This window comes from Pempheris klunzingeri, chromosome 17 (genome assembly GCF_042242105.1).
Source record: "Pempheris klunzingeri isolate RE-2024b chromosome 17, fPemKlu1.hap1, whole genome shotgun sequence".
In the NCBI taxonomy this organism is placed as follows: Eukaryota; Metazoa; Chordata; class Actinopteri; order Acropomatiformes; family Pempheridae; genus Pempheris; species Pempheris klunzingeri.
Window position 1 is genome coordinate 21,975,531 of NC_092028.1, and position 24,176 is coordinate 21,999,706.

At 49.0% G+C, this 24,176-nt stretch overlaps 1 protein-coding gene across 1 annotated transcript; it reads right to left on the reverse strand.

Annotated features, from left to right (window-relative positions):
- Positions 1-439: 439 nt before the first annotated feature.
- Positions 440-23,944, reverse strand: vat1 (vesicle amine transport 1). The gene is made up of 6 exons (XM_070847744.1): positions 23,430-23,944; positions 17,125-17,332; positions 6,850-7,020; positions 5,507-5,596; positions 3,749-3,990; positions 440-702 (listed from the first exon to the last, which is right to left on the reverse strand). Exons 1-6 carry the CDS (start codon positions 23,853-23,855, stop codon positions 442-444), a joined length of 1,398 nt encoding a protein of 465 aa, XP_070703845.1. The 5' UTR covers positions 23,856-23,944; the 3' UTR covers positions 440-441.
- Positions 23,945-24,176: the final 232 nt, after the last annotated feature.

The following is a 24,176-nucleotide window of genomic DNA, read 5'->3' on the forward strand; positions in this document are numbered from 1 at the left end:
CAGGCCTGGACCGTCGCCCCGGTGCCCCCCGACTCTCTGGTCATGTGCAGAGAGAATCTGGAGCTTACAAGGTGTTAGAAGAAACTCTGTTTATTGATAAAGCCAAGAAGACAGGGTGGTGGTGGGGGGGTGGTGGGGGGGCAGAGCCAGGCCTGAGAAAACACTGCCCCTGAAGACTGAAGGGGGTGAGGGTGAGGGTGAGGGTGAGGGTGGGTCGGGAGGTGGGGGGTGTGGAAGAGATGAAAGATCGACAGTGGTGTGATAATTTTGTAATCTACCCTTCGAACTCCCCCCCATCCCTGCTCACCCTCCTCCCCCACCCTCCCACCCCACCCCTCTCCATCTCCATCCCCCACCCCCCTCCCCACCGTCCCACCCCACACCCCCTGCTCCCTGGACACAAACTCCCTGCTGTTCTGCTCGACTATCCATCCCTCCCTTTCACTTCTCCTCCTTCTTGACCTCTTCCTTCTTCTCCTCCTCCTTCTTCTCCTCCTTCTTGGGCTCCTCTTTCTTCTTGTCATCCTTCTTCTCCTCCTTCTTGCCATCGTCCTTCTTCTTGTCATCCTTCTTCTTGTCCTCCTTCTTCTTGTCCTCCTTCTTGGGCTCCTCCTTCTTCTCCTCCTCGGGCATCGGCTCTGTGGTGAGGATCACTTTGCCGATGTTATTCCTCTCCTGCATCTTTCTCATGGCGTCGCCCACCTGGAGGAGAGAGAGGAGGAGAGAGACGGTTACATAAGGTGAGATGAAAGAGTGAAAGGAGTGCGAGGAAGGTTTTAAATACTCCTGCCATTGACAAAAATCTATTAGCAGCCAGCTTCTCCTCCAGCGACACCTATCCAGAGCAATACGAGCCTCCGACCTTCTGTTTTAGAAACCAATTTAACAGGCTGGCACTCCTCGAATCTAACTTTAATACGCTGTATATGAGAAACTACATTTGTTCAGATGAGAATTTAATAATCTTTGAGGGGAAACGACACTGCTGCAGCAGCAAAAAGCAAGAAAGCACAGTTAGCAGGAGGAAAATAGGAAAATAAAAGAAGGGAATAACACTGCAAACACATAGTTAATATAAGAATTGATCAAATATAGATAGAATGAAAAGCACATTATTATAAACACATTTATTGTGATTAAAAAACAATCATCTGTGTTCTGTTCTTTGTAAGTGAAGGACAGAAGTGATGAGGCCGAATTCCTCGACAATGACCGATGGATAATGTTGGATCTGAGACCTGGGTTCATCCTGGTCTCATCCAGAGGTCAGATCCAGCCCACATGAGCTCATCCTGATCACTCTGGCCCTACAGAGATGATTTCCTGCTGTGACTCCAGAGTCCTCGTTCTGCCCAATAATTCATCCTAAAGTTTAGCTGAAGATAATATGAGGCTTCAGCTGTCTGCGTTCTTCAGGGAAACCAGGAGAGACGTAGTGTAAGTCAGCCTGACGAGGCTCTGCTCAGGAGGCACGTTGTAAAACTGTGTCCTTTAAAGGCTCGTTCGTCTCTGATTCATCTCCAGGATGTCGATCATGGGAACTCTAACGTGTTTTGGTGATAATAAATTCCTCCTCTCGGGGGGAGACACTCTTGTGCTAACGGATAATCAGTCAAACCCCCGTCCGGTGATGGATCGACTGTCATAACGAGGAGGATCCCAGTGAGACCGGCCCCACCCTCCTCCTGACCACCGAGCCCTGGTCCACTGTCTGCTCCTGCCTCCATCGCTCCCCCCTCCCTCCTTCCTCCAATCCCCCTCTTCGTGCTAGGCAGGCAGACCACCTAACGACCAATGCCACGGCAACAGGGCCATCTCCTAGCAACGTAAAGCCCGGCTGAAACGTGGCCCTGACGACTCAGACACATGGGAAAGAGGGGGAGTGTGGGAGGTGGGGGTGGGGAGGGGAGGAGAGGGGATGAAGCGAGCAACTGGTGTCCTTCAGCTGAGGAGCACGCCTCGCCGAAACCAAAGGGGTGGGAGGGGTGAGTCCGGGAATTATAAAAATCATCCTCAATGTGAATGAAAGTCACAGCGAGAGCGGCGGAGGCTCCTCGGATGACTCCACCCACCCCCACCCTCCACTCCGGCTCCCAGGCTGCTCGCACTGGAGCGAGCTATTTGCAGCCACAGACTTGAACATCATCCTCTTGGGCATCAGTGCAGATGTAGATAATGAACCAAGAACACAGGGATGATTGTAACTCCCAAATATTGTCTGAGGACGTTTATTGATTATTGGACCAACAACAGAGCGTGACAGTGGAGGCAGGTCTGTGACGGACGGGGTCAGGGCGTGGCATTTCTCAGCTCATCACAGTCCACCATGTATCTGACGACCCAGCGGCCAACAGCTTTTTGCCTTTGATGCTTTGACGTGCGTCTCAAACCTGCCCCCCCCCCCCCCCAGACTGAGCTACACCTTCCCTCCTCCGCCTCTACATGCTCCTGCCATGTCTCTTTCTCATACATCAGGGCCCCTCCCTAAGACAGACGCACACACACACACACACACCGACTAAAGGATGTCGCCATAGCAACAAGAGAGAGGAAAAAGCAAAAAAGATGCACTGTGAGGAGGGAGAAGGAGAGAATACAGCGAGGTGGAGAGAGACAGAGAGGGAGTCAATAACCTAAAGACAGAGAGAAAGATATAAAGAGCAGACAGATGGAGAGGCAGAGAAAGAGCGTCAGATGGTGGAGAGAGACAGCGGGTGCTTCTCTCTGGCCACAGTCACACAGGCCAAAACACTGACCAGCTCCCACTCTGACAACAGAAGATGTCAGCCTCCGACTCCCTCTTTCTCTCTGTTTTTCACACTCTATTCATATCTGTTAGCAGTGTTAATTTTGTCAGCAACAATCTGACTCTGTCTGGCTGACTGAGCTGTGCTGGAGGAGACACAGTGCTTCTTGTGGACAAACTGGGCCTGTTGACTGCTGAGCCCGACTGAATGTGAGCCACACCCAGCGCCTGCAGATCCCACGGCCAAACTCACACACACACACACACACACACACACACACCCACCTGCCGCTCGCACGAACCCCGGGTGACCGGGTTCGTACGCACACGGCGTAAAAATGGATGTAATTCAGGTGTGAATGCACCCGTGTCACAAAGAATCAGCTGGACTGAGGTGCTCAGGGATGCTTTTAGTCACACCAACAGCCAGGCAAAGATGGATGTGAGCTCCACACACAAAGGCTGGTTAATGGAAGTACGTGTTAGAGACAGCATGAGCAAAAACATACAGCCACTGGTAAAGAAAGGTTCTCATTGATAAACCGTGTTTGTGGCTGGAGAACATATCTCACAATATATTCTAGATAAAATTAACCTGTGTAGCTAAATCTGGCACACATACATGAGGTTCATGTTATGTCAATGTGCATTATCCCTAATAATAATAATAATAATCAAACAATCAATATATTCAATTGTAAAACTGGCTTTAGGCTGAATTAAATAACTAAATCTTCATCCTCACATTGATGCTCAGACCCTGTAAATACACTGATCCTGTCATGCGTGCCGATTTGTAACGCTGCCAGCAATGACCCAGCACAGCCAGAGATATTAAACCGATGGCTATCTTGGTAAAAAACAGCACAGCAGAATATCGTCTCAGTAGATAGAATCACATCTCCCAAACCTGCTCATGAACAATATTATGAGAGAAGAGAGAACCAGAACAAAGCAGACATGAGAAACATGTTAATCCCACGAGTGCAGTCGGACACGAACCTGCTCGAGGTGCCAGGTGGAGTCGATGTGGGGTTTGATCTTGTCCTGCTTGTGCAGGTCGAGGATGGTGTTCATGGCCTCGGTGATGAGCTCCGTCTCCCCGTCCAGGTAGCCCAGGTGGAAGCCGCACACCGACTTGTTCCCCTGGATCAGGCTGAGCGTGTGGATGGAGAACTGATGGTACCAGTTCTTGGCCACGGCCAGCAGGTTCTTCTTCTGGCCAGCTAGCATGTTGGCGGCACCTGACGGAGAAGGAGGGAGAAAGACTGAGGAGGAGAAAGTCTGCATCCTTGTGTAGAAGTGATCTACTGATGATGAACTGTTTGGAAGTCTGATTCATTTTCTATCAAATCTGATTATTATTACTTCTTTTCCACTTTGCCCTGACCTGATAATCAAGCTCTCTCTTCAGATGCTGAAACAGGTTTCACACACATCATCTCTTTCTTTGGTGATGTGTCATCTTTTATTTTTAGTTTCATGACACTTTAAAAAGCCCAAACTGTTACTGACAAAAAACAAAAGCCAGGTGACTCTGCTCATTCATTGGTTTTGCTCCACCTCTCTGTCCTTGTACTCTCACCTACTCCCTCCTCCACCCTGAAAGCCTCAGCTCTCACTGTCACCACATCCCCTTCCTCTCCCTCCTCCCGCGTTCACACAGCCTCCCGCGCCCTCGCTGTCTTTCTCTCCGTCTCTCTCGGGGGGAAACGGGGGACACAAAGCGCGCTCTGAGAGAAGAGCGGGACCCAGGCTGCTACATTCAGACACATTCCAGGTTCGGTGTGGATAGAACGCCTATTGTTCCGCCATGCATACTTCTGATAAGCTGGAAGAGGAGCAGCCAGCGCAGAGGGACCGGGAGGGTGGGGTGGGACTGCTGCTGCTGCTGCTGCTGGGGGGGGTTCTGTAGGAACGAGAGAGGGTGAACGGGGCAAGGGTGGAGGGCACCATGCTGGGTAGTGGGTTTTTTTGTGCGGCGTGCAAAGGCAAGGCCCTGTTCTCCATGGATGCCGACCCCGCCCACTGTTGCATGCATGCTGCTTCCAGAGCGAGCGTAAAGGCCTTCCCACAGAGGACACACAGCACTCTGAGGACACGGACCTCTATGGGGGGGGGTCACACTGCCCACCAGGATGCAGAACCCTGGACTTTTTCCACGTCACACGGAGTGAAATTTAAAAATGAGTAAGCTGTAAAGAACTAAGAGATAATGATGATAATATAAATGTGAGTTTCAGTGAGGGTAAAAATGAGTCTAGGGGTCACAGTCTTGACGGCTGCCAGCTCGTTCAGGTCGCTGCCATGAATTTAACATCCACAGTAACCTTTGAGCTTCCTGCCACGCTGCCAACACGCTTAATAAAACATGTTTGTTTTTAGGCGTTACGTAAGAGGCTCTGGTAAATTTAAAAACGAACAATCTGGAGAAGCTTAGTGGGTGATCCTGGGGGCAGGCGCTGCATGAGAAGACTTTTCCACCACAGTTACATGAAGTTTGCTGACGTAGGTTGAGGCTTCATCTTTATTTGGTTATGGCTCATTAAAGTGGTTCAGAATCTGGTACTTTTGAGCGTGGAAATGCAGTGATTGGTGAAATTGGTTAACATTCTTCCAGAATGACCATTTTAACCAAATCTATTTGGGTTAGCTCTCGTCTTTTCCTGCCTCGCAGACTCCATCTTCAGCGAGGATTCACATACAGCTGCTCCAAACACCGAAAATAACTGCCCTACATTCAGGTGTGCCGCTACTTACCATAGGTGATGAGTTTGCCCATAGGCTTCAGCAGGTTGTAGGCCTTATGGGTGTCTGATCCCCCCAGAGGGTCCAGTATTATGTCCAGACCTGGAGCAGAGGAGAGAAGAAGGGGACAGTTATCTCTGGTGTGAATTCAGGGAGTGCAGCCTGCCAAGTCTCCCCAGCAGCTCCCTCCGCATGCCAGAGTTCACTAGGAGTAGTGAGCGAGGCCAAGTCGTGCCATGTTTACACGAAGAGGAGCCCTCACGTATGCCAAGAGAGGAGAGGAGGAGGGCGCGGCGAGGTCCTACTTGTTTTATGTTTTCTCCCTCTTGTCACTGATAAGATGAGAGGAATAAAATGTCTCTCCGTCGCTGCCCGTTCTGTTCCAGGGAGGAGAGGATGACGAACCGTCTCTGAGCGACGCTGAAGCACGGAAGCCCAACTGTGAAGGTTTCTCTGTGGCTTATTAATGTCTGGCCATGTAGGCTCGGCCTTAATGATGTTCCTTTGTGCCAGAGGGGACTCCTCAAATTGGGCTGCCCCTCCTTGCTCCGATAAACCCTGGTTCTATTGATTGTGGGAGGCTCACAGCAGGACTCTGCCTTGACCACAGCCCAGATGAATTAACAGAGAGCCAAAGACAGAGGCAGCGAGCAGGGCTGCACATTGATCCAGGCTTCTAATTAGATAGTCTCTGTCTAAAGTGTCCGTTCTCGCTCTCTTCCTATCTGTCTCTGTAATGTCTGTCTGTCTCGCTCCGTGCTACAAAGAACAGAGACGGATTGGAGAGGGGGCTATGAAATGAGCCTCCAGCATAATAACAGTCTCCGTCCTGCTAGGAACACAGCAGTAGGCGAAAGAAAAGAAACAGGAACTGGACGTCGTTTCATTTAGCTGAAAAGCAGCGTTTTGTGTGCCCCTCTCACATCTACATAAAGCTCTGTGGATACAGTATTGATGGCGATGGGAACCCAAACAGTCACTACTGAGTGAGACCAGTTTGCTTGGTAGGAAAAATGACTTCCTCCATGCTGTCGGTGGAGTGTGCAGTCTGCTGAGAACTGTGTCACAAGGAAAAAACTAAGTGTATGAAAATGTATCATCTAACTGTCTGCAGTTTGTTCCACACTGATCAACACATGCTGCAGCCACACAGTATTGCTTTGTGCCAGTGGGAATTCATCAATCTGGACTATTTGCTTTATGAAACCATCTCAGAAATAAACATGCACGTGACTGTGAAGCTCCGTTACAGAGAGTTTACACTGGTCGGTTTATTTGACATCACTTCCAATCTCTGCGCGCACACACTCCAGATTTAGAGCTCTTATCTCAGAGCAGATGGCCACGGTTCTCACCTTTGGGACTGATCTTGCGGACTTCCTCCACATAGTCCTTGGTGCGATAGTCGATGGGATGCGTGACTCCGCCCTGGCTGATAGTCTCATGCTTGCTGGCCGATGCCGTGCCGAACACAGTCACGTCTTTCACGGTCTTGCACAGCTGAGTGGCAGCAATGCCCACGCCACCTGAGGGAAGACGGGCGGGTTAATAAAACATCATGATTGTGTGATAAAACATACATTTATTGTGATGGATTCTACCACTGACTGACTGTTCGAGCTTAACTCGACACGTGAAACTCAGCTGAACAGAGCAGCTGCTAAAGGCACCCAAGAATTCCCATTCCAGACATTTCCTATGGCAGGTAAATGTGATTTGCATTATTTATTGTCCCAAACAAGCCCGGCAATAACAGCGTGGATGTGGTTTGCTCAGGGGTATGTAAAGAGCGCATTAAGCTCAATCACATTAGCTCGACTGGCCTGGGGAGAATAGACACCCACACACAGATGAACAGACGCACACATCCAGCTGTGGAGAAAGCAGCCATTGTAGCTCAGATGACACATGTACTTCTTGGGTCCCTTATTCCAGACAACCTGTTGAAAAGTCCACGGGACAGAAAGCGTATAGCTGTGGTGTGTTTTGTTGGGAAAGGAGAGGTGGATGACATTCGTAAATCACACTGACACGGCTCCTTATAAGCAGCCAGCAGAAAACAAAATGTGCTACACGGCCTGAGGTGACTCCTAAAGACAAAGTGCTGCGTGTCTCAGTAGATGCTGTGTTTGTGTTCACTGTGTCTGAAAGTGTGTACATAGTTGTAGCAAATGCCTCAGCCAATGTTTGCTAGGCAGCCAGAGCAAGAAGTAATAGGTTACTGATAAGCAGTGGCTTGTTTGAAATGAAGGCTGACTTGAGGACTTGAACTGAAAGGCATCCATAAAGGTCATCTACGCCTGACCAAGTAAAGAGCAAGTCTTATCTGATAGCAGAGAATAAAGCAACACAAAGCAACATGTGCATTTACATCCTTTTTCTTTTTTTTTTTTTTTTTTAATGGCATGGCTGAGCTGCCAGACAGGTTTGGATTAAATGAATGATTAAATCATAATTTGCCTGCTTGCATAGGCAACCAAACCCAAACATTTAATATGCACACCCTGTGAGATAATCAGACGGGCAGGAAGCAGGAAGCAGGAAGCAGGCACAGGGAGGCCTGAGCACATCAAGTAACCAAAGAGGAAGATCTTCTTCTAATCTGCCACAACTCTGATTCTATCATGTAAAACCAAAAAAAAGCTTCTTCCTCTATGTTTCTAAACCGAGAAAACACCAAAAAAACCCTGCTGCTTTTTATAACCGGTCTATGTCCCATGAAGAAAATGGATCTCAGCCCTGTTTTAAATGATTTAAGATGTGGCAGAATTTTCTCAACCCATGAAGGAACATTTAATCCCTCAGACAAATTCTACCAAAAGTAGATGATAGATGGTTTTCCTGGGACAGCTCCATGCATCGCTCTCTGCTCAGCTTCATGATGTTTGATCATGTATATGTACAGAGATCGCCATCCTTCGTCTCAGCTCTGAGAGCCAGTCAACCGGACCAGCAGCACATTTCCTCACAGACGTCCAGGCTCACTCAAAAACAGCACCGGAGACGTAATGATGAGATTAATGCCGAATCAAATTATCCTCTTTGTTCATTTCTGATCAGGAATCACTCAGCAGAAGAATAAAAAAAAACTGTTAAAGAAAATAATCCAGTGATTATCTTCCAGGGAAAAGTATTAAACACCCCCCCCCCCATACATTAGACTGCCCTGCATCACTGTGATCTCGCCTGCTGACCCTGAGAACAGAACTGATGAGAAAACAAAATCAAGGCTGTTGCTGTTGGACGTGTGTGTTGTTGCGGCTGCGTTAGCACAGCACCACCTCTCCTCTTCCTCACAGAGAAACCAAGTTTGTGTTGCCAAGGAAACCTCGGCCAAATTGCCAGCAATGACTGAGCAAAGGGAGCCATTTTGTTCCATTGACTGCTCTTCCTTCGGGCTCATAGGGGACGCACAATCACAAGTTTGTCATCAGCGTAGGTTTGACACCAAGCTCTGGGCGGACAGACGGACACCTGACAGAGTGCGTCAAGGTTTCTTTTATAAGCCTTTGACTCGTGCAACAGCAAATGTTTGTGTGAGGCAGAAAGGAAGATGAACTAAAGTGAGAAAATAGTGAATATGCATTGTCTGAGTCTGTTTCCACTAAATAGCTCCGTCACATAGTAGCAACCATCACATAAGTGTGAAAGAAAGAGTCCCACAGACGATGCATCCATTAATCCCACGTACTCACAGCCAGGCACTCACATATTAATATTTAACTGAGGCTGCCGTCATAAACACAGTGATTCCCCTTCTTTCTCTGCTTTATGAAGTCAGCGAGTAAAACAGCTCCTGAACAAATCAGCCGTTATTCTCAGGAGGAGCGAAGACTTCCATCCCAACCAGGCCTGAGACATGCATCTGATCCAGTGGTGCTCAGGGAGGAAGAGCGTACCTGCTCCTGAATCCCCTGAGAACAAACTCCTGATCTCCCATCACAAGACTGCTGAGCTCGTGCCAAGAGCCCCTTAGTGCCCCCCCCCCCGACCTCACTCACACACACATCCATACGTCCACTGATCACAAAGCAGAGAGGAGTGGGCAGCAGCCTCGAACGGTCCTCAGGGGCCGCTGGTGTCAGCTAATCTGCACAAACATGCACAGAGATTCAAATATGAACCTTTCTCTGACCCCATGCTTCAGCTCTCATTGTTTCCTTAGCTTCCTGATTTATAGTTTCTCCCCCTGTATCTGGATCTCCTTCAGATTAGAATCACCTCTCATGTTGGTGTCGAGTGTGATTTAAGGCCGTCCACAAACACTTACCCATCGCTCACGGGAGAGAAAGCAGCTCGAGCGAATTCTTGCTGCTAATTGTATTTATTCTCCCAGAAAATGTGATTGAATTGTTTACACTTGGAAATGAGGAGACGTCAAAAAGCAGCCACCTATCTGTTTAGTTTCTCTCTCTCTGGAGAAACAGGACACACAGCAGGGTTTTGTCTTCCCCTGAATCCTTACATACTCGTGTTTTGGCACAAATTGCACTTGGCTTCCATAACATGACTGTTAGGAGAGAAGAGGAATTTTCCCCAAAACACAGAGGAATCCAGACTGACACTGAGGCCACTGTTATTGCTCCACACCCAGAGTTCAACAGCAGGGGTGGGCGAGGACGTCAGAAATGTTTTTCAGATTCATAAAACAGAAGTACGGGGATGGACAGCACGCCTGGACCATCCTGATTAATCCTCACCGACGCCTCGTTTCTTGTGGAAACAAAAGCTGATCGCAGCATTTGTGCGAGCCAGGCCACGATCTCAGGTGTTAACAGGGGCGGACGGTGGCCATGTGGCTACTACCGACACCACAGGGGTGACCGGCCCCTCGTCTCCGAGCTCCGTCTTGTTTTCTCCTGCATTTTTTTTCTCCACATTTCCTCAAGGCCTGTCGCTGCTCTTACCCTGTAATTAGCCTGCGGTGGCAGCGGCTGACGAAGAATGAAATACAAACGTTGACCCAAGCGTCTCTTTTTACCCAAACTTGCTGTGGCTGTGTTACAACATCAACAAGCTGAACCATCGCTGCTCTCTGCAGCTCCAGAACAGAGTTCAGATATGAGTCCTGCAACCGTTGGCTGTTTGTGAACGTGTACTCTTGAGGTATTACTCTGCATTATGTAACCTTGGTGCTTTTCTGGGATGACTGTGTGTGTGTGTGTGTGTGTGTGTGTGTGTGTGTGTGTGTGTGTGTGTGTGTGAACACACTGTGGGCTTGAGGAGCAGTTTAATGTGCTCTCTCTGATGGTGAGTTTCTCTGTGCAGCAGAGAGGAAGCCCATTTTTAGTTACTGGGTGAGTGAATCAAAAAAACATCCTTTGCTTGTGTGTGAAGGTGGTCCCTGTGATTTCCTGAGTCAGGGTTCTCACACTCCTAACTAACACACACACACACACACAAATGGCAAGCAGAAACACACACAATATACATCAATATGAATGGACGTAAAACAGATTTCAAACATAAACCTGCTTAAAATGAAACTGGTGCACCCTCATCCTGTTACACACACACACACACACACACACACACAGAAACAGGTGTCCTGACACAGGTTTCACATACACCTGTGACTGTATGCGGTGGTTAGGGTGGGGGTGGGTCGACGGGGTCATTTGTTAACGGCTGCAGCAATGAGAGCGCGAGCGAGCGCTGCGATTGGTGGGTTAGGTTGGAGGTTGCCCTGGTTTCCCTCTCCTATCAGTGCAGCTGATCTGCCGCCGGCGATGCCAGGCCTGGGGAACACAGAGACGGTTCAACCACGCAGCCCAGACTCCCGCTTAGTGGTCAGACTGAATTAGCATTCTCTAAACTAGGGTAAGACCTCCTGAGCACACAGACCGGGAGGAGAGCGGAGGAAACCATTTTCAGGACACATCAGACAGTTATCGTGACTCTCAGGAACAATGAGTTTACAGAAGTGAGAGATGTAACTACACTTGAGCTAATGCTTCCGCAGCAAGGGACTTGTTAGCTGGTAAATAATGAATGAGAGCAATAATCTCTCAGGGAGTCCTGGGAGAAATAAGACGCATAGGAAATCAATATTTCCCTCCTTATAGCTCACATGTTTCTTGCAATAATCCAACCAAAAATCAGCTGTGAGCACCGAGGGCTCCCACGCCTGAGGGCCCGCCGGCAGGTCTGACAGCAGCCATGAAGATCTACACCAGGATGGAGCGCTGGTTCACCGAACCCAAGAGATCCAGCAGGCACCTGCTCAGCTCGCTTTCAGCATTTACAGCACACTTCTACATCACTACACGCCTCTTTGTTGTGCAACACTGATGTTTAGAGCCAGAAATGTGCCTCCCATCAGACACAGCTAATAAAGTTTCCATCTAGAAGTTCAAGTCATGGTCTTGTTTTCAAAGGATGAAGCTCGTGTGCCTATAAACTGAGTCAGAAACATCCCACCACAAGGCTTAAACTTCTGTGGTTTGTACCTGTAACACTGAGACATGAAGCCTGATGAAACCATCAGCAGTTCAAATCCATTTGACTTTCAGCTTCACGGTCAATTCTGGATGATTTTGACAACAACTGCACATTTTTTAATTCCCAATTTCAAAGGTGGAGCATTGAATTTACCAAAGTCCTGTCATATAAATACAGACAGAAAACACGAACTGAGAGCAATGAGCAATGAGCGATGAGGGTGTCATTAAAGAAAAACGTTCCAACTGGAATTCACCGCTGAAGAAATGACTTCCAGAAGCTGCGGCTCTGTAGATTCCCATTAACAAGGATTTAGCTCAGCTGTGACTGCTGTCACCCATCACTCTCCAGGTTTTATTGCACCCGCATGGATGCCTCTCACATCAGGTGTTTCCAGATAATCCTCGGTGTAACCCGCTGAAACTCTATCCTCAACACAGACACTCAGCAAGAAGCATCTGCAGGAGTATGGAAGCCACCATAATTGGCTGGGGAGGAAAAATAAAAGATTTAATAACAGGCAGCTTAAACAGCGCTGAGGATGTGTAGAGTCTAACACGCAAACCTCAAACACACTGCTGCTGAGCTTTATGAGAAGAGGTGATTGATGACATGTGCTTTTTAGTAGACCAATGCACCTTACAGTGCCATTAGTGACCATGTTTTCCTACAGTATGAGAAGCTGCAGCTGGAATTAAACCAGACAGTCTGGTTGGTGCTGCCAAAATGTCAAAAAAGTCTGGTCACACGGGGGGAAGGGCTGAGGCCACGAAGCCAAATCACCAGAATAAGTGATATTAAACATTCCACATCTGCAACACAATGCATGACACTTAACATTGGCCTGCAGTCACTGGAGAACTCATAAATAAACCAGAGGTGGACGTCATCGTTGGAAGCGCCGGAGCCCCATATGTATGCAGGAATGTGTAGTGTGGGTGTGGTGGCGAGTGGCCGGCCAGGGTTCATAAACATTAGGACCAGTTCAGGGGGAGGTCAGAGGAAAGGCTGCTGTCCGGGCACGCTGGAGGACCCACGAGATGAGATCCAAATGTCGCTGAACTTCCCCACGCCCAGGCCCTCTGGGGAAAACAAGAGGGGGAAACGTGCGCACGTTCCCCGATGACGGGGAGTCGAGCACGGATATGGCGAGGTCACGCAGAGGGAGCGGAGGTTACGGAGGGCCGGAGGGGGAGGAGGAGAAGGGAGGATGCAGATGTGCGGTGCGGTGGAGAAGGGAGGCACGATGGGAGGAAATACAACAAGCTATTGTTTGGAGAGAGAGGACAGGAGCGGACCCACGAGAGAGGCAGCTGAGGCCTATTCACCAGAGTTTACTCACACACACACACACACACACACACACACACACACACACATGAAGGCAGGACTGACTGACTGACTGACTGAGTGTAAGCACCAGGCAGGCACTCACTGGTCACCTGATCGTAGTGGGTAAAGGTCACCATGCTTTTGAGGAAATGATGGTGTTTATGGGGAGCACTTGATAAGCTGATGTCGTATTTATTACCTGCACTGCAACATGGAACAATGGAGGAGCAAGAGGCCAGAGGATGGACACCAGCATCCCTCCGTGAAGCCCTCAGCAGCTTGTTCATCACAGAGAGCTGAAACTCATGGAGCCTTATGTGTGACCGTCAGTCAGCGTGAGCAGGGTTGTGTTGTCATTTCACTCCAAACAGCCCACATCATCACAACACGTCGACATTTTGGGAAGTGTACTTCTTCACGGACTGATCCCTCTCTCTGTGTGCAGCTGGAGCCAGCAGCTGGCTAGCTTAGCTTAGCTTAGCTTATCTTAGCATAAAGACTGCAGCTAAATTGGTGCCGTCAAAGGTACCAAACCCCACCAGCTCTTAACTCTTTATACCTCACGTGCTTCAAACCAAAGTGTAAAAATGATTCACAGTTTTATGAGGGGGGTTATGAGCCTGACTTTGTCTGGATCAGTAACTTCCTGGATTCTCTGCCGGTTGCCTGGCAACTGGTGCTGGTCCACCAGTCTTTATGCTAAGCTAAGCTAATAAGTGTGGTTCCCAAAAATCGTTCCTTTAACATTTGCATACTGTTGTATTATCCACTTTGTTTATGTGTAAATCAGCCGGCACCTCTGTCTGTCTGTCTGTCTGTCTGTCTGTCTGTCTGCCTGTCTGCCCGTCTGTCTGCCTGCTCAGCTAAAATTAGGGGATGAATAAAACATGAATGAAACTGACCTGACTTTATAGTTCAGCTTTATTAAGCATGTTGAGCCACTTTTTTTATTGATGACATTAATAAATAAGTTTCAGGGGTTTGGAGACCGAGAGGTAGATGACGGGAGGATGATGGGTTTCCTAATGTGATTAAATCTGTGGATTCTATCCTCCCTGAATAAGAGAATCAACAGGTCAGCACTGAGACAGATCGACTGAGGATGAACCCTTCAACCTTCATTAGAAAGATGCTTTGATGAAAACATTTGCGGCAGCAGAAGAAGAATTGCTCCTCAAACACAGAGTCTATGGCTGCCGTGATAAGAAGCTGTTGATCTAATATGGGCTCTCAATAAAAGTCTGACTGGTTTAAATCATAATTATCAAACCAAACGCAGTGACTGAGGACCAAATGGAAAACAAATTACTGCCTGTCTTCTGTAGCTCTGCTGCTCCTGCTGTGCAAACAGGCCCAGTTCATCTCATGGAAAAGCTCACTATTTTATCTTTGCACAACATAAACTGAACTAGCAGGAATGCAGCTCTGTGCAGGCATGTCTGACACACAAAATCACTGCTGCTTACTTGGATAAACCACTTTATGTGCAGGCGTCCGTTGCAAAGCCTTGTGAAACAGCATGGTGAGGTGAAGTCAAGCCATCTAACCACATATTAATGCTGTGTGTGTTCACTGGATCCATGGGCAGGGACCAGTAGTAGAGCGCTTCCTAATCACTGTTTCACAATCAGAACACAATATGTGCTCTGTATAGAGATGTGTACGATGGAATGATCCAAACTCAACTCTCAGAAAACATTGGGTGGCGTTTTCATGTAGCTCATTAAAGTTCATTAAAAAAACACATTTAATCTGAATGAAATGAGCTGCAAGTGATCAGAGTTTAAACAGTAGATCAGCGGTGAGAGGAGAAGAGATGAAACCCATTCATTCTGCACAACATTGGCTTTTTTCCTGTGAAATACGAGAAGGTTTGACTTCCTCAGTCGTCTAAAAGTTATCGAGGGGGATAATCAGAGATGGGAAATCTCTCTGATCCGCTCACAACTTGTTCTACCGACACATGTGGCCTGAGGATGGACTCTAAACTTTGCTTCATATCAAGCAAAAAGAGGCACCGCACCCTTAAATGACTTTACAGCTGTTTCCTGATCTATTAACTTGCTGGTTAGGTGACGTCTTCAAACTGCAAAGACATTCACATTACAACATAAAACAGAAAAAGAAGATAATCTTGGCATTTTTAAAGCCAGAACCAATTAGCATTTTCACTTGATAAAGGACTCATTTGATTAGTTTAAAATTTTTCTAGATTCATTTTCTGACTAATGGTTCATCACTGCTGCATTAATATTAGCGGCTCCATGTTGGCATGTGTTAGTGAGGAATATTTGTCACCCTGTCTGTTGATATTAATGAAAATATAACCCTGAGAAGTCAGACAGATCACGCTCACACACATAATCACCACGGTGCTCTCTCAGGGGTGGGACCCCCCCACCCACTCTCAGCATCCAGCACCGTGTGAGCCATGCAGCCCCACAACGCTCCTTATTCACGTGAGGCGCTCGTATCATGTTCACGGCTGTTAAAGGTCTCTGCAGAGCGGCGTTGCTGCCTGATAATGACTTACACATGCAAAGAATGACAGAGTGCGCTGAAGCAGACTGTTAAGCAAATGTTTTTGTCATAGTCTCAGTTATGTGTTTTTACAATCCTGATGTCCGGACAGCTGGCGAGCCAAGACTGGCAGCCTGCCCCGAGAAACCAGCGACGCCTCCTCCACCGAACCGACGAGGAGAAGCGTCTCCCACCGCAGCATTCCTCCTATAGCGGACCTACTCTGCACGGGAAGTTTCTGGCAACACGTGCGTTCACAGGGATGAGTGACATCACCCGGATGATGTGGTGAACGCAAACATCTGGGATTCCTCTGCACAACTGTCAGCTGCCACTCAGCTCCAGGGAACCTGCACCGTTGAATGATGATCCATTCATTGGTTTTCAGTTTTACTGTATTAATGCCGAGGGACACGTGCACCTGGGCTGGTAGTGTCCCACGGCCCCCCGCCATTCCTTTGTCTCAGGTTTCTGCATGTGCTTATTTCACGACACCCACGCTCTGTCCCGAGTGCCAAGGGATCCCACTCTGACTCCCCCTGCACAGACAGAGTGAGAACCAGAGGGAAAGCGGGAAGTGTGCAACGGCAGACAGTGAGAGAAGAAAAGGAGAGACGAGCTTCTTTTGGCCAACACACTCCCATTCTCCCCAGCTGGCCTGACAGTGTAAACACAGCAAAATCAAATGCTCTCAGGCTCAGCGCATCACACCCCAAAACAGGTGCTTTTACTCCCTCTATCCCCATCTTTCTCCCACCCACTCACTGTGAACTGTGGCCTCACAGCCCAGGTGGCAGGTGCTCCAGTGTTCGTGCAGTCCAGGAGGCTGCAGAGCACTGAGCCATATCTCACACTAATGAACAGAGGGACCTTCTCCAGCAGCCATAACTCATATAGACGAGAACAGGAGGCGCAGAGAGGGAAGGATTCTGCAAGTGTAAACATTTTAAGGGCGTTTCCTCGAGTTTTGCATCTTTATGTTCATCTTACACATGTAATCAAAGGCAAAGGTTCCATACTGAATGTATGTGTGTGGCTGCTAACGACAGAGCAGCTAGCAGAGGTCAGAGGTCAGAGGTCAGAGGTTTGGGTTCAGGAGCAGCATTACTACAGAAATCTGTATCTGAACTTTGAGTGACTGACAGTTTGTCATGGATTCTGCAGCAGACAGACTAAAACTACGTTTGCTTTAGTTTGTGAATGAATTATATATCAATTTATAATGAAATCAACGATCACTGATGCTAGTGGCCTTTCAGGGAGAGTGATGCATCCATTCCCAGTGGTTTACATGTTCCCTGCATGCTTCTCTGCATGATTTCTGTGTGTCTCCTTACCTGCGGCAGCATGAACGAGGACGCTCTGGTTGGGCCGCAGGTTGCCAAAGTCGAACAGCATCATGTAGGCGGTGATGTAGTTCACAGGCAGGGCTGCTGCCTCCTCAAAGCTCATGCCCTCTGGGATGAGGAAGGTGTGGCTTGCCGGCACCACCGCCACCTCCTGCCACAGCCCGAAGCGGTTCAGCACCATCACCTTATCACCGACCTGGAGGAGAGGGCACAGAGAGACGCAGCTTAGAGGACAGTGTCTGCACCTTTTTCCACTCCTTGAAAACAACCTAATCTAATCTAAGGCAGAGGATCCCAACCAGGAGGACTAATGGAGAAGCTAATTTGATAAAAAACAGAAAAGAAAAGAAACCATATTGAGTCAATTAGAGTGCATGGAAAATATTCTGTCCTGTACAGCAGCATGTAGCGCTGAAGCTGGAAGTATTACTGAGCCAATTAAGGCTAAATCTTTGTGTTCGGCAATTATATGTCATCATTATCTACAAAGACAGCATTTCAGCAGTGTGGGTCGTTTTCAAACTACATTATTCAATTAAAGCTATGTCCTAGTATATTTTAATAGATTACTTAAGTTCTTGAGCTTGAACAGGATCCACTGGCACCCCCCTCGCCCAGGAGGATTCTCTGCTAGAGCCTGAAGCGCTCCGCCATCTGCAGCCTCACGGTTTCTTTGGCGCAGTGGGAAAGATGCGAGCCGTGCAGCACCGGCAGTAAGAGTGTGGTTTGCTTACAGCGATGGCAGACATACAAACATGCAGCCGCCTCGTCCGGCAAACCTCAGAGAGTTTACTCTTGAAGAGTGCAAGCAAACAAGGAAAAGGAGAAACCACAGAGAGGAAGAGCAGTGACTGGAGTGACTATATGGAGGGAAATAATGAAGCACAGTGGAATCAGGGCAAAGAAAAAAAAGCAAGTGGCTGTTTTCTGATCACAGTGTAGTGGCTTGCAGTGGTCAGGTGTGAGGCTGAGGTTTGTCTGCATGGATCTGACTGAAGAACAGATGATGAAAAGAAGGAGGAAGTTCTGCTCCCAGTTAACACGCACTGCTAATGGGCCAAATCTGATCTTCTCTAAGACGTTTATTGAGCTTCTCCCCCTCAGCTCCAGTGTGAGTAGAGCTGAAGTGTCAGAATTGTTCTTTTCATGATCGGCTTTGTGAGCGTCCTGACAGCGACATCAGTCAGCGTGCTGAGCGCCACAATCATTTTCTGCTCCCAAACTGTTCTTATCAAAGCAGGATCCTCTGATTCCCAACTGTCTCCTGGCAGAAGGACGAGCCCCTGTGTAAACTTAGCCCTCACCAGCCAATCAGGAGAGCCCACTCGAGGGACACAGGAAACAGAGACGACCGCAGCATTATAACTCTCTTCCTGTTTTCTTCCTCCCCCTTATCGAGCCCTCTCGGCACAGCTCTCTCTCTCTCTCTCCCGCCCCGTTTCCATTCTCCTCACTTTTTCTCTTCCCCTCTTTCTCTTTCACTTCCTGACTCCTTTTCCTCTTACTACTTTAGAACATCTTCCTTCCCCTTCTTCAGTCCCTCGCCGTCTGCGTCTCGGTCTTGCCGCCTTCTTTGATGCTCTCTCTTTCCTCCCCGCGTCTTCATCCTTCACCGTCTCATTCTGTCTTCACCGTCGTCTTTCTTTTCTCTTGTGAGGAGTGTCCCATATCCCCCCTTCCTCATCAGCGAGACAGGACAATGGGGCCCATCTTCTCCCCTGGCCTCTCTCCACTCATCACAGTCCCTGCCAGATTCTTCCCCATGGCTGAGCATAAGACAAGCTCTCTCCTCCTGGGAACAAACCCTCTCCACCCGGGCCTCTCTAATGGTCTGGAGGGAGCCATGCGCCTCGCTGTCTATCCACTCCAATTAGAGAGATCTTCCTCCCTCTCTCTCTCTTTTCATACCGGCATCTTTGTGTCTGAGTCAGAGTCATTTGGTTTATTTTCAAACTATACTTTCACTTTTCCACCGTGGGCTCCTTCTCTTTCCTTCCTTTGTTGTTCAGGCTGACTCGCTCTCTCTCCCGTCTCCATCTCAGGGTCTTATCCCCTGTTTTTAAGTGCTCAAACTCATCAGCCTCGCCGGTTTAATTGGGGGTGCAGTGTGGCACAAATCGATAGACGGAGGAGTTCAGGCTTCTACAGGAAACACACACAAATATGACTCACACGTTGCATTCAAATGCATTTTCATCTATTCTTCTGCACCCACGTTAAGCATGTGAGTTACTGTCAGTCACACAGAATCTGGGAGGAACACTCAAGGCCAAGTGAGCGAGCCTTGTGACAGTTCTGTTACAACATCTTCACAATGTGACACACACACACACACACACACACACACACACACACACACACTTCTTGCATTTCCTTTCTCAGTGTTCATGCCACTGCATCAAATGTAGTCACAGTCGGGGTCAGGAGTGCGGGGGCGCTGAACAAAGACACTTCCAGTTATCTGTATATGAATGGCCTTAATCAGATGGTGATTCAGTTTTGGGGTATGCAGGCCTCTAAGTCAGCTGCTCTGTGGCTTTGATGAGCTCAGCGAAAAATTATCAGAGTAAAAAAAAAAAGAGCAAATTAAATTTCTGATCCTCATGAGTCAGGTGGAGGCACAAGGTGAAGGTTAGATGTTAACACCCACACAGCTCCTGCAAACGTAATTAACAGGAAACCTAATATCTCAGCGCTGTCAGCGTAGGTGTGATGGCGCTTTAACACGGTCTGTAGGCTGTTCGGGTGACGGCCACGCCCTGCTCACAAACATCCTACATGCTTCTTCTTACACTTGACTGCACCTCTGATTATGCAAATCGGCATACCATGCTGACAAAACACCATTATTCGTCATCCTGTTTTTGCATCTCGATATATATCAGCAGCCTTGATGCAACTCGACACTTTCAGTCTCAGAATTTTCCAGAATTCATCAAGGGACACCACACTGGACAGGCTTGAGGGAAAAAATACAAAACAGAGGCATCTGACTTCCTTTTTTAAGCCAGCAGCTTATGGCTCGCTGTCAACAGGCCGTGTCGAGCTGGATATGTAGTGATCCTGGAGGAAGGTAAAGATGCCCTGAGAGGAGAGAGGGAGGCAGGGGAGAGGACGGTAACATAAAGGGAGGTGGGAGGGGGGGGACAGCAGGATGGTCGGATTCACCGATAGAGTGATCGAGAGAGGAAGAATCAAGAGATTAGACAAACGAAGGAGAGATAGATGGAGGGAGGGAGGAGGGGTGGAGGAAATACCAGACTGACAATGTGGGCCAGAAGGAGGTAATTGAGAACATATGGGTCAGATCCTTCCAAAAGTGACTGAGGGAGAGCATGAAAAATGAGAAAAAAAGGCAGTCCTGGAGGAAAAAGTGCTGATGTTTGGTGTCAGGGGAGCTTCGGTGTGATTTGTGATATTTCCCCTCTTCCTTCGCTTACTCACTGTTACACTTTCCCCGCAGTCCCTCTCAGGTCATTTCGGGTGAGGGCACTGTAGTATTACCTCACTCAACTCTATTGTCCCCTCAAGGGACGCTTGCTTGCTTTTGCAGCAGTTACTGAAGTAAAAGTGGATAATAAATACACATAAAAACACAAGAGCCAGCAAGCAGGGTAGGTGGGGGGGGGGGTGCTTTATCTACATTCATAGATATTATAGCAAGGAGCAGAGAGGAATCTTAATTATTGGCCGATACAACGCCTGACGTTTGATATCAAAACAATATGTTTCCACAGTCTGACAATTAAAGTGTTAAAAGTGTTTTTCTCCATTAATAAAGAAGCAGCAGAGTTCTCAAACGCCTCCTCCGTCTGCGTGGAGCAGCTGACACTTTACATTAGACAACATGAGGTTCAGTGCTGTGATGAAATGTCGGAAAGATAAAATAAAAATCAATCACACTTTACTCAGCCGCCGATGTTTAGGCTGCATTATCTAATTAAATGTCATGAATGTGTTCATGGCTTTGCACTGTATGGAGAGCAAACTATCAGACACACCCATTACTGTATGTCTTTGTGTGTGTGTGTGTGTGTGTGTGTGTGTGTGTGTGTGTGACAGACAGGCAGACAGAGCTGCAGTGAGTGAGAGCCTCACCCCCCCCCAAAAAAACCCAGTGCTATCAGGGTCAGCACATTCCCTCTGAGTTGGCTGCCAAAGATCTCAGAGATGTTCGTGCATTAGGAAGATTGGCTCTTAATTCCATAAGCTAAGGGCTGCAGGGGGGTGTGGGAGACTGAGGCCTTGGTGACAGGCTGTGTGTGTTAGTGCATGTGTGTGTGTGTGTGTGTGTGTGTGTGTGTGTGTGTGTGTGTGTGTGTGTGTGTGTGTGTGTGTGTGTGTGTGTGTGTGTGTGTGCACGGCGTGGCCTTTAAATCCAATCTGCAGCACTGACAATGTGGAAAGAAGCTATAAAGTATTTCAGAAACAGGAAGGCCTTAACCTTTGGTGCCTGGCTGCTATTGGCTGCCCCACACACACACACACACACGTGCCACTCCCAGCCAGATGCCCAGACTCTGCACACACACACACACATACATACACACACACCACACATGTGATGGGCCTGCTATTCACCGGCTGATGAGAGGGAACATGGCGCTCTTACAGCAAACAGCTTGAGTCATGAGCGGCTGATGTGTAACATGTTGGCTTTGGAGTTCAGCTGTCTCACAAAGGCGTTGCCGTGGTGATGCCATGCAGCCAGCAGGCAGACATATAGGCCTGTGACTCATCATGCAATGTAGGGAAGCGACAGATAATCACCTTTCAGCCACTTCAGCCCCCGTGGTCGGACATTCAATAGAAGTCTGAGCTGCTTTTATTACCGCGCTCCAATTGACTTGGCTTTATTGTCTGGGAGCGCGCGGGTTTGAACTGTAATTGTGCTAAATTGACAGTGTTATCTGAGCACAGCGGAGGAGGGAGGGGTGGGGGTGGGGGGGCTGACAAAGAGGGAGAGCGCTCCTCTTCCTCACATCACGCGCCTCGCCCTTTCCGCGCGGTGAGTCTGTGCGCCACCGTCGCTCCCGGTAACAAAAGGCGTCGGTGACTCTGGGCTCCGGAGTCAAGTCAGCCATGTTAGTAAGTGTGGCTCCTGGACAGCGCCTCCACAATAAAACCCCTTATTAGCAATTTGCGGGAGGAAATGATGAATAAAAGTGGAGCCGAGGTGGAGTCTTATTATCTCCCATCCAAACGTGGAGCCCTGAAGGCCTCAGCGGGTGGAGGCACAGCAGCAGACAGACTCCACTCACCAATCCAACATCTTCACACACTCATCTCTCCTTCTTAACTGCTGCTTTTCATACCGTTCATATGTTTTCACTTTAACTTCTTCCACTTCCGCAAAAAGGGGGAAAAAAGGGAAAGTCTCCTCTGACTGTGCAAAGCTTTAATTTTGAAGGCAGCTCAGTCTCATTTCCGGGCCTCACCGTGCCCATCTCTGGCCGACTTGACGCAGCTCTCCGCGCCTTGGCACACACACACACACACACACACACACACACACACACACACACACACACACACACACACACACACACACACACACACACACACACAGCGCAGAGCGGCGGAGGTAGGAGCTGCATGGGTGGACAGCATGTGGGGCTGGTGTGAGCTTAACCAGACTTTAGGCCTAAAACACGCGTGTTGTCATGAGCAGTGACTCTCCCTCATCTCTCCCTCATCTCTCCACCATCTCTCCACCATCTCTCCACCATCTCTCCACCATCTCTCCACCATCTCTCCCTCAGCTGCTGTCTGCTCAGTGAAAGTTGGCCGAGCTCAGTGCGCGCAGGCAGCGCAACTGGAAGAGCGCGGAGCCGAGAGGGGCGACGCCTGCTGCTGCCTCATTGTGCTCAACTCGTGTCGCTTACACACTTTGGGCTCAAGTACAGAGATGAATACACACACACACACACACACACACACGGGCTTCACTGCCTCAAGACAAAAGGTGCTGTCTCCTTATTACGCACGAACAGACGGATGGATGGATGGATGCTCCAACACCTACACACCATCCATCAACCTGTGATTGTGTTAATAATAATCCATAAGCGTGTTAAAACAGTAAAGTCATGACAGTTTCAGAGCACAGCACCCCCACCACCACCACCTCCACCCCCCCAGCAGCAGCAGCAGCAGCAGCAGCGCTCCCCCAGCCTGACACGCCCATGCCCAGATGGAGCTGTTCAGCACCAAAGACGACACAAACATTCACCAGTGAAACAGAAAAGCAGTAAAATCAGCCATCAAGTGCAGAGAAAAGAGCGCGTGCTTACTTTTCTGTCCGTCACTTCTTCCCCCACCGCCTCCACCACCCCTGAGCACTCCATTCCCGGGGTGACCGGCGGGGACGGCAGCCGGTCGTACAGCCCCTGCCGGGCCATCAGGTCTGCGAAGTTCAGCCCGCAAGCCTTGACCCGCACCAGGACCTCCCCAGCCTTGAGCGCCGGCTTGCCCTTCTTCACCTGCAGCTTGACTTTATCATAGCCCCCGTAGCCGGTGAGCACCAGGGCGCGGTAGGTGAACGTCTCCTCCTCGGGGACCTTCTCGGTGGTCGCCACGGGGGTGGCCGCTGCCTCGGCGGCCCCGGCGGGTGCGGGCTCCGTCTTGGGCGGCTCGGCTTTGGGCTCCTCGGCGGGTTTGGTCTCCTGCTTCTGGTCCACGGCGTTCTGCTGCTGGGCAGGTGCGTCTTCTCCAGACATGGTGCGGGGAGCTGAGAGACAGTGACGAGTCAGAAATGACTAGAGGCTTTTTCACTTCTTGTGCTGTTGCTGCCGTGGACGGGCTCTGAGCTCTGCTGCTCTTACAAACAAAAGCAAATGCGAGAGTCGGAGCTTCTTCTTCAGCAGTCTTGCGTGGAGACACAGACCCTGACAGAGTGGGCTGCTCAGTGACCAGTGGCTGTCAACGCCGCGCTCTGACACAGTGTGAGTGGGACGAGACGGAGGCAGGCTGGAAAACACGGAGAGCTGATGAAACCCAGGGACTGGCGCGCCTGATTGGATGGGTTGGCTGTTTGGGAA

Excerpts from the sequence above, each read along its gene's own strand:
- vat1 (XM_070847744.1), bottom strand. The coding sequence starts at position 23,855 with ATGTCTGGAGAAGACGCACCTGCCCAGCAGCAGAACGCCGTGGACCAG. Across the intron at positions 17,333-23,429 it reads AAGAAGTGACGGACAGAAAA|GTCGGTGATAAGGTGATGGT; the intron begins GTAAGCACGCGC and ends CCTCTCCTCCAG. Across the intron at positions 5,597-6,849 it reads CCGCAAGATCAGTCCCAAAG|GTCTGGACATAATACTGGAC; the intron begins GTGAGAACCGTG and ends CCTCTGCTCCAG.